This window comes from Nanorana parkeri, unplaced genomic scaffold (genome assembly GCF_000935625.1).
Source record: "Nanorana parkeri isolate BGI_ZX_2015 unplaced genomic scaffold, ASM93562v1 scaffold1239, whole genome shotgun sequence".
NCBI lineage: Eukaryota > Metazoa > Chordata > Amphibia > Anura > Dicroglossidae > Nanorana > Nanorana parkeri.
This window is the reverse complement of record NW_017307507.1, coordinates 118908-133578: the sequence shown is the minus strand read 5'-3', so window position 1 is coordinate 133578 and position 14671 is coordinate 118908. Positions and strand designations below refer to the sequence as shown.

General features: G+C 44.5%; 1 protein-coding gene across 1 annotated transcript in view; it reads right to left on the bottom strand.

The window, feature by feature from the left end:
- Positions 1 to 14671, bottom strand: part of LOC108797175 (galactosylgalactosylxylosylprotein 3-beta-glucuronosyltransferase 1-like) — a 111780-nt gene that overhangs the window by 18470 nt on the left and 78639 nt on the right. The window contains exons 2-3 of the mRNA XM_018568752.1: positions 12866 to 13013; positions 6795 to 7327 (exon numbers count right to left, since the gene is read on the bottom strand). Coding sequence (XP_018424254.1) covers positions 6795 to 7327; positions 12866 to 12977 — 645 coding nt within the window. The 5' untranslated portion in view covers positions 12978 to 13013. The remainder of the gene's footprint in view (positions 1 to 6794; positions 7328 to 12865; positions 13014 to 14671) is intronic.

Genomic DNA, 14671 nt, shown 5'->3' with positions numbered 1-14671 from the left:
CTGATTGTTATTTAAATATTTAAAAAGCGCACCTGATCTACATGATCTTTGATCTCTCCCATATTGTTTAAGTAGATATCCACCACTCTAAGATTACCTACTCCTGTTTTACTGATAACATTATAAAAAAATAATAATTTTATGCATCATGTATCAATGATCGAAAACCATTTTGACTGATGTCTCCCATTTTGTCTTCAGTGATTGGTCCTGTACCAGGTTCTGCTGTGACCTTGTCTGTGTTCATTAAATATGCTTTGAATATTACTCTAATTAAAGTTGACTCTTCCAAAAAAAATCAGACTGGATCGTATTTGGCTATCCTTAGAGGATGTAATAACCTTCCCTGCACAGACGGTTTCCAAGGATTACTTAAAGGTAATAAATTGGGATTTTGTTCATATATCCTTTATTTACTGTGCTCAGAAATAAAGATTAACTCATTGGTGACCTAAAGTTTATTTTTCTTAAATGTAAATGGAAAGCTAAAAACAGTGCTTGTATGCATACCTGGAAAACTACTGGATGTGTCTTCTGGCTTCCTCATAGTGTAGAGTTTCTATGAACTCTTGGTTTGATCTTTGCTAGCTGCACAGCTCAGAGGTTATACCCCTTTCCACGCCTCCTTCAATGTGACTAGGCTCCTGCGGGCCCCACCCTGTGGCTTCTGCCAGTCTCACACTTTTCTGTCCTTTTCATTTGATAGACATGTATTTAGTGAAACAAGTAAAAAGTGATAAAAGATGTCAGTGAAGGTTCTCATTCATCCAGGTCATGGTATATCTGTAAAAAAATAAGTCAAGGCAACTGGACTTGCTGTATTTTTCTTGAAGACGTTTCACTGGCCATCCGACCAGCTTTCTCCATTCAGAATGACTTGTACAAAAATTATCTGGGAATAAATATGGTGAATGTTGCTCCAATCCACATACTCTGTCACAACCAGGTGTTGATTGCATTTGCACAATTGGAGCTAGTCCCATTCAAGCTTGGCTTCTCCATTTTCTACATAAATGGCCTCTTTCACACCTCTTTTGAACCAGTCCTCCTCCCTGTCTAGGATGCGTACTTGACTGTCTTCAAAGGAGTGACCTTTTTCCTTTAGATGTAGGTACACTGCTGAATCCTGACCAGAGGATTTGGCTCCTCTATGCTGTGCCATACGCTGGTGTAGCTGCTGTTTTGTTTCACCGACATACAATTCTGAGCACTCCTCTAAAAGAGCAGGAGATAAGGGGGATTAACGAGGCGATAGAACCGCTCTATTACATACCGCCTGATGAAAGGCAAAGAATGAAAGCAGTTCCTACAACAAATTTCTTGTGAGGGATTGATTGCATCACCTCCTTTAGATGGGAGCATCTACCTCCAATGCTGTGAAAGTAAATGTTATAGACTCTGCAAGATGGCATATGGATAATATTACATAGGCAAAAAAAAGCAAAAGCTAGCACAGATTTGCCTAAATTAACATATATTCTCTGTACAGTATCCATGCATGCACAATTTTACCTTGCAACTTTAAAGTGTGTGCATTAAAAATGCATTAGTTGACTTTAACTCTATGGCTAATTTCCATATATATATATATACAAAGTTGTAATCAAAATTATTCAACCCCCAAATCATGTTTATTGGCAAAATGTACAGACGTTGAGCTGTTTGCATTGAACAAATCAAACAAAAGCATTTGAAATAGGTCAACACAATGAATCTTTCAAGTGGTTTCCTCAGATTCAACTGAAAATGCAACTTTTAAAGAACTCCGGGAATATATTTTAATAACCCTTGCAGTGGGGCCAGACCCGCGCTGCAAGGGTTAACTGCTCGTTTGCTATTTGTATCCTATTTCTTGTTTGTGAAAGGTCATGATCTCCTCTCTTTTTTTGACCATTCTTTTGCCATATTTCTAACATGCGGTCAAACGTGACACTCAACAAACATCTAAACAGTTCAGGTATTTCATGTGTTCTAGCTCAAGCATTTTGTACTGCCCTATTGAAGCCTGGATTTTATTTTTGCTTAGAAACAACAGCTGTATCTACCTGTTCTACCTGTGCACATAACATTTAATGTGTAGACTCCCCCTTATGTCGGTCAGTGATACCCAATGCAGGATTACACTACCATTGGCTCCAAAGGGTGATCTACAGTAAAAGGACTAACGGGTCTCCCTGTGTTTCCCTGTAAGAAACCTCTGTAATGGGTCCACAGCACACCTTGACTCTAGGGTCGGTGTCTATGGGTTAACGCAATTCAGTGATCTTCTTGTCTAGGGGCAAATTCACTCAGTTTGCCCATCAGCACTTACCGCCCTCTTGGGTAATCGATTAAAACGATGTCCAGACTGTAGATATACTGCTGAAAACTTCATTGCAGAACTTCAGGGAGAGGGTTAGGATCATCCAGGCAGATGTAGACTCCATTACATTCATTGCAATAGAAAGTGCATACATAATGCTCCATGGCAGAGTGAGGTTACTGTCTCCATGCACAGCAGGTAGAGCACCTGACACAGCAAGACTTGAGGTAGAAGTCACCAGTCATATTCATCCTTGTCATTAGTAGTAACCATTGGCATAAGGCTCCAGTGTCATCATACGGCTAGTCCACAGGTTTCAGGCCTAGACATCTCAGATAGTCCATAGCAGCTTTCCCACAGGCATAGCCCGGGGGAGGAAGAGAGAGCTCACATTGTCCACCCCAAGTATTTATTACCTCCCCTAGCATTAGGGTTGCCACCTGTCCCGGATTCACCTGGACAGTCCAGCTTTTGAGTCCTGTATGTGCTGTATCTTCATTTCAGCTGGCCTGAAACCCACAAACAGCACATACAGGACTCAAAACCCGGACTGTCCAAGTGAATCCGGGACAGGTGGCAACCCGACCCAGCATGCACCACTGACCATTAGCCTCACAGTGATTAGCTGGAGAGGAATATCCACAGCATAGCAATCTCTCATTGGTTGCTCTGCTCTGTGACCAGGGTACACCCAGCAGCAGACAGATGCAAACGATGACAGATTGATCGGGGGAAATGAACCTAGACCACAAATCAGCATCAGACTGCTGACAATCTGAAAATACTACATTTGATAGCACTCTTTCCTACAGGGTGCTGCAATGACATATAAATATTTTTGTCATGTACAGTCCACAGATGGTGCGAAATCTGCTGAGCGCATTATTTCCGCAGTTGTTCTCGCATGTTGTAAAGAGAATGCAGTTTAATTCAGAACACGTAGTTCAGCACTAACTCAGAGGAAGGATAATTTCCCTATCTGTAGATTATATGGCTCTTTATGGAGTTTCAGTTAGAAAAAGAAAAGCTTCACAGTGAGCAGCTACTGCTGGGCAGTCCCGTTAATAAGGCCCGAATGGTTTGCAAAAACAGTGCCATGAAAGAACCATACAAAAGGTTTATTTCTAGAATTATGATTTTTTTTTATAGGTCATTAAAATGACTTGAAAGCTCACAGTATAAACTTTTTTTTTTTTTAAAATGAAACTGAACAAAAAGCAATATAGTTTTCCTCTAAAACCTTGGTTCTCAACTGGTGGGTCGTGACCCAAAAGTGGGTCGTGACCCCGTTTTCAGTGGGTTGCCGCATGCCTCCCACTTTTCTAGGTGAGAGGCTCATCTGCCTCCCCCTAGCGCAGCACTGTCAGTTCTCGTGCCAAGCAGCCATTCAAAATATGCTGCCCGGCGCCGAGTGTCAGCTTGAGTTGGGATGGGCCGGGGGCTATGGCCGTGAGAGCTTCATCCATACATGCATTCCTTACAGCTCCCTCATGTGTGCTATAGAGGTGCCATGGTGACATCACAGTCTGGCTCCTGGCACCTCTACAGGGCACGCAAGGGAGCTGTACAAGCAAGGCACATATGGATGGGGCTCTGGCACAGCACAGCAGCCCACGCTGGACCTCAGCCTGAAGATCCACTCCAGTTCAGGTAGGGAGACTGGGTGGACCTTAAAAAAACAAAAAACATAAAAAAATGTTTGGAGCGTTTATGTGTCAGAAAGTCTGTGAGTGTGTGAGATTGTGTCTTCTTGTTGTGTGTGTCTGTCAGTGTTCTTGAGGGCCCGTCTACTCTAGTACTGTGCATTAACCACAGAGTCCCGTGCGATTAACGCACTGTACCACACAATCACACCTACCATGCATTCTGGTGTGGGAGGTGTGTTGCATGGCCATTCATTTGAATGGTACCCCAAACGCACCTCCCACCCCCAGTTCGTAAGCCCCCGCACCGGAACGCGAGTTACCCTAATCCCGTGTCTTCTGTTGCAGTGTGACTTGGGCGACCTTAATGGCCAATGAAAAATGTTGGTTCTGAGGTCACACAGGTTGAGAACCACTGCTCTAAAATATAAAATGTTATTGAAGAACTCAATGAAATGATAGTCAGGGAACTCTAGAAAATAGAAATCTGGCAGACAGGAATAAGGCATAATTATGTGATTGAAGATCAAATGAGTTAGAATGTTACGTTTCCCATACATGTGGAAATCCAATCATTCAGTTACGATTCCATTTTCCATCATAATCAAGACATCTAAACAGGTCCCAAATCCAGAGCCAAAGGAAATCTCAACGCTCCGATTCCTTAGCTGCCATCAGGACTCCCCAGGTGCTGGTCTAATAGGTGCGTCTCCACCTTGGAATGTAGTAGTATACGAACAGACCGCACTATCCAGAGAATTCCAATACTTCAGACTTTATTAAAATTCACAGCAAATCCAGTATAACAGTGGATACAAGTGTATAAAGCAGCAAATGCCAGCACTGCACACCCCCAACCAGCTACAACCTCTCACATGTTTCACCCGTAGGCTTATTCATAGAGGGTTGGTATTTGCTGCATTATACACTTTCATTCACTGTTATACCGGATTTGCTGTGAATTTTAATAAAGTCTGAAGTATTGGAATTCTCTGGATAGTGTGGTCTGTTTGTATACTACTAGGTCCCAAATCTAGTTACTATGTGATGCACAAGCCTCATAAAGTGAGTAATAGCTTCCCTTACCGTGCCAAGATCCAGATCCTCCTTCATTCAGGCCTCACATGCTCCCCTCCCAGACACTGCAGCTTACAGTGGGCGGGTTACGCGGCAGGGGCAGTATTTCCACTACAGAAAGCAGTGGGCAGGGCTAAGTGTTGCCAGCTGCTGATTGACAAGCTGTAAGCTTGTCAATCAGCAATGACAATGCTGATTGTTACACCCCTTCTGCAACTTCTTCTCATCCCACTGTAATGCAAGCTTGCACAAGTTACCTGAAGGTGACAACACTGCTCTGAATTAAAGGAGTACTATGAGGGGAGTGAAAATCCCTCAGCCTCATAGTTCTAGCCGACCTGTGACAGTGAAATTGTCACAGGTCGGCTCAATAGATCGGGAAGTGAGCGAACACATAGCGTCGCTCGCTCACTTCTCGATCTATCCCTGCAGAGAGCTGTGACTGTTACTCACGGCTCCCTGCAGGGATTCCCCCCCTCCACTGTCCGATCCTCCAGCGCTGACTGGCGGAACGGACTGGGGAGGGGGTGGGTACAGCTGGCTCTGCCTCTAGATAGGCAGAGCCAGCTGTCACTCACGCAGCTGGGTGGATCTCGACAGTAATGTCGTATCCGTCCCGGCTGCGGGTCACAGTATACCGCGAGCTGTAGCTCGCGGTATACTGAGCTTTGGGTGACCGGAGGACGCTAGTTTGTGTCCTCCCGTTACCCTTAGGAGAACTATGGGGATACGCCCTGACCCCATAGTTCTCCTTTAATGAGCAATGCAGCAGTGTTGTCACTCCACCACAGGAAGCTAAGTGGAGTAGCTTTGCAGGAAGGCTAAGGGAAAACTGTTCAGGTGTGTTTACAGTTGAGTGTTGCAGCACATATCCTTTTCATAATGGACCATAGTTCTTCCTGCCTACAAAGTGCTTTCTCAACATGTACATTTGTCTTAACTTCTTAGCTCATCCAAAGTGGATACAAAGAGGTCAGACAAAGCTTGTAACCTCTACAATTGAAAAAGAGTGTCTACTGCAGCCACAGACAAAACATTGTCACCCAATCCAACTGACAATAGTAAGCAACTTGACTATGGCATGCTTTAGCTATTGACTTCAAAAGATTAGAGAAAAAACAGACGACAGGTACAGGGCATGTTATGAAGGGGTCAGTTGGTGTCAGGGAACCAAGGGTGCCGCTCCTTACCAGGCTCGCCAGCGGTGGCGCAGGGCACGGGGTTCCCCTCCTCCTGGCAGGACACCACTAAGTGGCACCGCGCCACTTAGTGTTTTCAGGTGCTAGTCAGGCTGGGGGAGGTCCCCAGCACACACCATCCGCCCAGTCAGCCCTCCTATTGGCTCCTGGTTAGCGAAGCTTCCTGGTCGCCTCGGCAACCAGGGGGTGGTCCTTCGTTTCCCTGTGTATTTAAACCAGGCAGAGCCTTGGCTGATTGCTGAGTTATTCTACCTCTATGGTGTGATCACCAGCTCGCTGTGTGTAAACCTGTTGCTTCCTGAACCCTTGCCTGAACCCGTTATCGGCCTTCTTTCTCGCTTCTGAACCTCGCCGCCTGCCTCGACCCGGACTACGTTTTTGGATTTTCCCTCTGTACCTTGTTTTGGACTCTTTGTCCCTGCCAAGGGGTTCCACTCACGGCCCAGCCGTACATCCCTGACAGTTGGTTAAATATGTCAAACATATGCATTCAATAGAGCCATGAACCAATGCACTCTGAATTAATAAAGGCATTATTAAGTGGTGTTCAAAATCTATGCATAAAGGAATTACCTCTTCAAAAAGTTCCAGGCTGTAGGTGTTATCATCATCAGCAAAGTAGACCACTCCTTCAGGAGGGTTGGAAGCATTGATGTTATCTCTAAGCCATCGTAGGCCCAGGTTCCTCTGCATGGTTCCTCTTGGGGTGTGTGAAGGGGTTCTAGATAAGCCCACTTTTTGATTATGTGGGCTCTCGATGTTCAGGTGGGTAAAGTTGAGCCTGGCATTCTCCAACAGGTTGGCCACCAGTTTGGTCTTCCTTGGGCAATCTTCAACCACAATCCAGTGCAAATTGACGACATGCAGAAAGGTGTTGGCTAGTCGAACCAGCTCGGCTTTCTGGACCGGCCGTGTGTAGGTGGGTGTAATGACATAGATAACAGGGAGCTCCTCATTCCAGGGTGGGGGTCGAGAATAGAGGTATGTCCGAACAACTACGGGGGTTTCTCGGGTGGAGTGCTGGTGGACACATTGAAGAGAGTCCTCTTTACTCTGGGTCACATTGTTGAAAAGGGGTCTGACTGTAGAATTGTCACCTGTGTCCTCTGTGGAGAGAAATATATGAAAATGTAGAATTTTTTTGAGAAATTAGGCACATAATGGAAACACATGCATAATCATGACTATTAGTCACACTTTCAGTGGAGAAATTAAAGCCCAACTCCAGCCCCTATATTTTTATTACTGATCAGAGCAAGGAAGGGTTAGAACTTCTGGCAGATCCTTAAAGGAGAACTATGGGCTAAGTGTTTTCCCTATAGTTCTCCTAAGGGTCATGGCAGGACATAAACCAGCGTCCTCCCGTGAGCTAAAGCTCGCAGTATACTGAGACTGCCGCAGCCGGGACAGATCCCGACATTACTGTCGAGATCCACCCAGCTCCGTGATTGACAGCTGGCTCTGCCTATCAAGAGGCAGAGCCAGCTGTACCCGCCCCCTCCCCTGTCCGTTCCGCCAGTCAGCGCTGGAGGATCGGACAGGGGAGGGGGGGGGATTCCCTGCAGCGAGCCGTGAGTGACAGTCACGGCTCTCTGCAGGGACAGGATCGAGAAGTGAGCGAGCGACGGTATTTGTTCGCTCACTTCCCGATCTATTGAGCCGACGTGTGACAGTCTCATTGTCACAGGTCGGCTAGAACTATGAGGCTGAGTGAAAATCACTCACCTCATAGTTCTCCTTTAACTATTACCTGTGACTCCATTAGTGAGGGAGGTATGATTCAGCCAAGTGATTAAATATAGTAATACATGACAGTATGACATTAACACAAAATGAATTTACAGACTGGATGCCAAAAATACACTTCAGTGAGACATCGACTGATCCTAAGGGTGGCCATAAAAAGGCCAATCTAACATCCCCCAGGGTCTGATGAGCCAATGGGGTGGGGAAAGTGCAGGTTAGGGATATCCTCTTAACGAGAACTGTAACCCCTTCCCGATGAAAAGGATATCCCTAATTAGCAAAGTATGTCAAGCCAATTAAAAAAAAAAAAAAAAATTGGAAAGAGGGGGGAAGGGTTAAAAACCCTTTTATGTTTTACTGCTATCCAGGGCTTTGTTAAGGTGCCCACACACCATACAATTATCTGCAGATTTTCTGTGGTCAGATGGAAAAAGTGCAACAGATTGGCCCAGGTGGAGATTACTCCATCCACACATTTAAGTGTAGATGGAGGAATCTGTTGCACCTTTTCCATCTGACCATAGACAATCTGCAGACAATTGTAAGGCTGGGCACACACCTTACAACCATCGCAAGACTTTTGTCTTGCGATGGTTGTAAGGTACTTAAAAAAACGTACGATCTGCCTATCTTGCATAGGCAGATCGTACTTGCGATGATCGCAAGCCACGCCCCCTGAGGGGCGGGCTTCCGATGACCGCAATGCCGAACGGGCAGTGTGCGCTTGCGCACACCGGCCTGTATGGCTTTTATCGTACGAACATGCCACAAACCCGCCGAACATCGTACGATGCTCGGCGGGTTTTGGAACGTGTCCGTAAGTTAAAAGTCGTGCGACCGTACAGTAGTAGAGGTCGCACGGCTTCCACACACCTTACGATAATCGTACGATCGCGGGATTTCCCGCGATTATCGTACGATTATCGTAAGGTGTGTGGGGACCTTAAGGTGTAGGGCCAGCTTTAGAGAAATTTCCCCTCCATTCCTATCCTGCTGGCAATGAATAGAGTAGGGGAAGCCTAGAACCCCCTGTCAGAACTTTAGGTTACGTTGAGTTAAACAATTGCCAAAACAAAAAACACAATTTGAAATAAAATTGAACAAATATTTTCAAACCCTCTCTTACACATACAAATACGCACGTGTACATTAAAAACAATTGTACTACACATGTTGGGTATCGCCATGCACGCCAGAATAACAGGAATAATTTTAGGCTATAGGCCCATCATTTATGGATACCTCTAAATCGATCAGCTGTAAAGGCTTTTAAAGCATCACCCAGAGAAGGGGAACTACCATGGATTACAGTAAGGCCCCATTCACACAATCGCGCGATTTTGAGCGATATTGCGCAACTTTTTCCTATTGGGCTGTATGCAATCAGGAGCAATATCGCTCGAAAAACGCTCGAAAAAAGGGTCATGTAGGAGCGACAAGCTACCAGCGACGAGCTACAAGCGATATTGAGCGATATTGGTCGACGAGATGTGAACAGCTCCATTGAAATGGATTGGAGAAGCTACATAGAGCGATATCGCGTGGAAATATGAGCGATATCGCTGCAAAAATCGCTCGATAAATCGCTCAGTGTGAATGGGGCCTAAGGCGCACATTACAGTATTGTTTTATGTTAAAAAATCTGAGGGTTTAATGTCACTTTAATGCTAATGGGTGGGCAGCTGAAGATCATACCCCTAGACAGACTAGAGATGAACCGGGCATACAGCGGCTCCTTCGGTGGTGAGCGCTACAACAGAAAATTTGATTTTGTTTTGTAAATTTTTTTATATGCACTAAAATTCATTTTATGTATATTTTTTACTGACAACATTGGTTGGATAAGCAGGTGCGTAAATATCATACAATATGAAATAGGCAACTCTACAGGGTCTCTGCTTTCAGAAAATATATAATGTGTTTTCATGTAAAACAAATGGCAGTGAAAGGGTCAAGAACGGACTATAACTGCGCCTCTGTCTGTTTGACACATATAGCAAGCAGCAGAGTAGCTAGGACAAGCAAACGACCCCCCCCCCATATGTTATTGTTGGAGCTGGCATCTCATTGTCTATGGCTGCCCTGAGGCTACTTCTAGCCCTGCAGAAAATAATGGACACCGCTGTGGACACCCTCTGCTCCTCTGATAGATTGATCAAAATGGATTTTTCTGAACGACTTCTATTGTTTCTCTAAGATATGGTCAGGCCTTAAATGATGGTACATGTTCATAAGAAAGACCCAACAGGGATTGGATCTTCTAGCTGCCATCTAAATGCTGCAGGCAAAATGTACTTAATCCCAACTGACCAAGATTTTTGATATGAGACCATTTATAAAGCTAAGATTTGATTGTAAAAGACACAGAATATTACGGCCTCAAAATGTAAATTTTGGGGCTCATGTAAAACCCAAGATCTATACATGAGCCCCTTTAGTGTCTTCTGAGGCAATTGGAAAAAAAAGATGTTTTAGTAAATTCTTGAATTATAGTTGGTCCGTCTTATGCTGTAACAGAGAAAGGTCATCTCTATTTATGTTTCATCAGAAAGTGCCATATATCCAAATAATATCTGGATCCGGTTCGCAATAATTAACCTTGGCTTGGCTGCTGGCTGAGTTTACTGTAATTTTATCACTGATACACCAAAATATAGCTCTTCGTCTAGTTATTGTATATTTAAAAAGAAATGAGATAGAGCTACATTTATATCCTTTTTGGCTGCAGTGTTGATTTTCCTGGTGAAATTATGAGAGACCAATACAATAAGTATTAGTGTGGAACCACATATAAAATTGGGGTGGCCAATTTAGCGTATTTGAAGACCATGGCAGATGTTGAATATGCTAAAAAAGCAAATGTAAGCAGATACTTATTCATTGACCACAAATGTGAGGATGCTTTTCTTCCAAACCACCAATGTAAGGGGGCACCTCTCACTGACCACCAATATAAGGGGGTTCCTCACACTTACCAACGATGTAAGGTGGCATGCTGCCAGGGACTAGAGCACCTCCGGGTGGCACTGTGGAGCTGGAACCTGATCCTGCAGTTCCAGTGCTCACCTGCAGGGGTCTGCCAGCAATTATTCACCACCTGGTGCTGATCTGGGAGGGTATTTAACCTCTATCTGCAGTGAGGCCTGTGCCTCAGTATTGTTGCCATATCCTGTCCCTGCCTTTAACTCTGACTTGGACCTGTCTCCTGACCCTTACACATGAGGTCTCCGAATCAGTGGCTCCCCCCTTGTTATTCTGCTCCCTAGGGTTTGCCCTGTGGTCTCCGGGTGTAATTGTTACTTGTATTTTTATATGTTACTTGCGGGTGATGGTGGGGGTGTGTATGGTTGTGGTGTTTTGGTACAGCTAATAAATTATAGTTCATAAGCATTGTTTGGTGTGGTCACGTAATTAGTTCTCTTGTATAGATACCTGCACGCGGAGTGGGGACACCCGTGCACGGTATCGTGACACATGCTTTCCCCTGATCAAAAAAGTAGGATGGAATTTATTCTACTGCCCACCAGCGCAGGATTGAATTCCTGCCACTGACCAACAAGATAAGGCGGCATTCTTTCCACTGACCTCCAATGTAAGGGGGCATTCTTTCCACTTGGTTTAGGAGATCAATCCTCCCGAGCGACCTGTGCACAGACTATGAACCCATCATTGCCTTATTAGCACATCCACATCCCAGCCCTTGGCACACCTCTGGGTAAGGTCATGATCTTGTCAGATAAGAGATGGGGCCGGAGCATATGCACTTGCAATTTTATAGAGAGAATAGTCACCACTGTGAAACTGTCAACATTTAAAACTGCGAGTTCTGGAAACTAAGAAAAGAGACAACTCCTGCAGGCTACAGATATGTCACACGTATTCGCCTTGATTTTAATTTGCTTTGGACGGATCCTTTTTTTGCCTGAAGCCTTGACCTTTAAGCTTCAGTAACAGAACAATTCCAGGATTGTTTTCAAGAAAGTTACCTGCTGTATGTTCCAGAAACTAAGATTAAGTTATTGTTCACCTGAAATTATTACAATATAATAATTACCGTATTTTGCGCTCTATAAGGCGCTTCGGACCATAGGATGTAGGGGTTCTGTGACAGCTGTAGCTAGTCACAGCTGAGACAGGTGGCTCTGTGATTACAGCGCCACGGTCTTAGTAATCACACAGATTAGATGAAGAATGGACGCTCTTCGTCTGCTCTAGGGGCTCTATGGTGAGCTCCTATGCCGTGGTCACGGGTCCCACAGAGGAGCGGGGAACCCTGAAAACCATGGCGGGGCGGGGGCGGACACGAACGCAGCCGCTTGATTTGATACAAGTGATCTAATTAGATCACTTGTATTAAATGAGCAGCAGTTCCCACTGTACATTTAGCTCTGCTTGTCTGGAGCAGGACAAGCAGAGCTACATGTACAAAACAGTCCTCAGCCAAAAGCACCTACAATGGACACTTGAGCATTAAAACTCACACATACGTATGATGTACACATAAACATTTAACACATGAGAAAGGATTCCCGGAGCAGTATGGATGAGCTAAAGAGCCAACTGCTTGCTGTTGAGGTTCACTTTTCTAACTGGAACTTCGGACTGAGCTGGCTGATAAGAGATGTGTCACTGTGGAGGAGCGAACAGGCTACATTTCATATTTAGCTAATTTTTTTTACATTTGTATTTTTTATTTCATACCATAATTAAAAATGAATAATGTACAAAATCAGTATTCCCAAACCAGGGGGCCCAATGCAACAGAAACTGCTAGTTCTTACATCACTGCTATCTCCTTTCGCTATCCCCTGTCCATTTTGTAATCTTTCTCTTCCACCTTTTCCCCTTTTTTGCTTGCACTATTGTGTATATGCACTTTTATTTGTTGGGCTCCTTACTTCTTAGCAGGGTGAGGTAGCGGCTGGTGGGGTGCTGATGCCACAGTGTTAGGAGTAGGGCCCATGGTAGGACGATGAGCAGTGTAGTGAGAAGGTTTCGTCTCCTCAGCATGCTGTTGAGACTTTCCGTGCCAGGTCATCTCTTTACCTGGAAGGAGAAAAGAAAAGATCCCGAAGGTTAGTGACCATACATCTCAATGAGTATCTTTTATGACATTTTTTTTTGCTTATATTAACGCTTAATTTTAGAAATTAAAATGTAAGGTTCCATGGAACTGTATTTGCTGCGCTTTCTTGTAAGACTGCCCAGCAGTAGCTGCTCACTTTCAGACTGTCTCTCTGTAACTGACATCACATACAAAGCTGCGCGAAATAGGTAAAGGGTGGGCGGTCCCTCCTATGAATCATTCTAGACTCTGTGTGTCTACATAGAGTCACACAGCTGAGGATTCAATTACATTCTTTAAAGCAGAACTGGGGAAAAAGTAGGGTCAGCAGACTCTAGAGCTCCACCTGCTGGTAGAACAAGGTAAATATGAAGTATTTATATGCAAAATGTCATAATACAGATAATAGGTGAGAAAGAGAGAGAGATGGAGGGAAGAGAGACAGGGGGAGAGAGAGTGAGAGGCAAAGGGAGAGATAGAGGAATCAAGAGCGAGATAGAAAGAGAGAGAGAGAGAGAGGCAGAAAGAGAGAGAGAGAGGCAGAAAGAGAGAGTGTAAAGCACTAGTTGAATTTTGTTTGAAAATATTAATTTTCGGAACGGTTTTCTAACAGTTAATGGGGGTCAAAGTGATGAACGTTTTCCACTGTAGTGACAAAAGAAATTGAGGATGGATTTTTTTTCTTGAACAAACTAAATTGTAACAGTGAGTGTGTTTTTAGTTTGGGGAAGCTCATTACAAAATTGAATGTTAAAATCAAATGACATTTCAAATGACATTCGTCAAGTCTCTGATGGCATTATCCATTGTTCTGATGACATTTTTTGTATGAATGTACCAGGTAATGGCCAGTTTAAGAGAGGGGGGAGAGAGAGATACAGGAGAGAGAGAGGGACGAGAGAAAGATACAGGAGAGAGAGGGATGAGAGAGAGAGATACAGGAGAGAGAGAGAGTGAGAGAGGGATACAGGAGAGAGAGGGATGAGAGAGATACAGGAGTGAGAGAGGGATGAGAGAGATACAGGAGTGAGAGAGGGATGAGAGAGATACAGGAGTGAGAGAGGGATGAGAGAGATACAGGAGTGAGAGAGGGATGAGAGAGATACAGGAGTGAGAGGGATGAGAGAGATACAGGAGTGAGAGAGGTATGAGAGAGATACAGGAGTGAGAGAGGGATGAGAGAAATACAGGAGTGAGAGAGAGGGAAGAGAGAAATACAGGAGTGAGAGAGAGGGAGACGTAAGAATGAGAGATGTAGGCGCCTGAACCGGTGAACACATTTACTATTTACTATTACTGATTTACTAAAGGCAAATGGACTGCTCACTCTGCAAGGGAATTATCATTTTGCAGGGGAAGTTTTCCCGCAATTAATGAATGAGATGAAGCTCTGCTGGCTGCCATCACACTATCATGTGCAAGCAAAAATACTGCTTTTTAAAATTTTCCTTTAAAGTGGGTATTCTCTGCAAAATGAAATTTCACCACATTCACCAAGCTAAGGGAGACTTCCTCAACAAAGTGAACAGCCTATTTGCCTTTAGTAAATGGACCCCCCTTGCCGTGGGCTCAGTTTCAGGACCGCAGGAGGTCAGCACCACAAATAAGGATTGGGCTAGTGAGGTATCAAGGTGCGCGC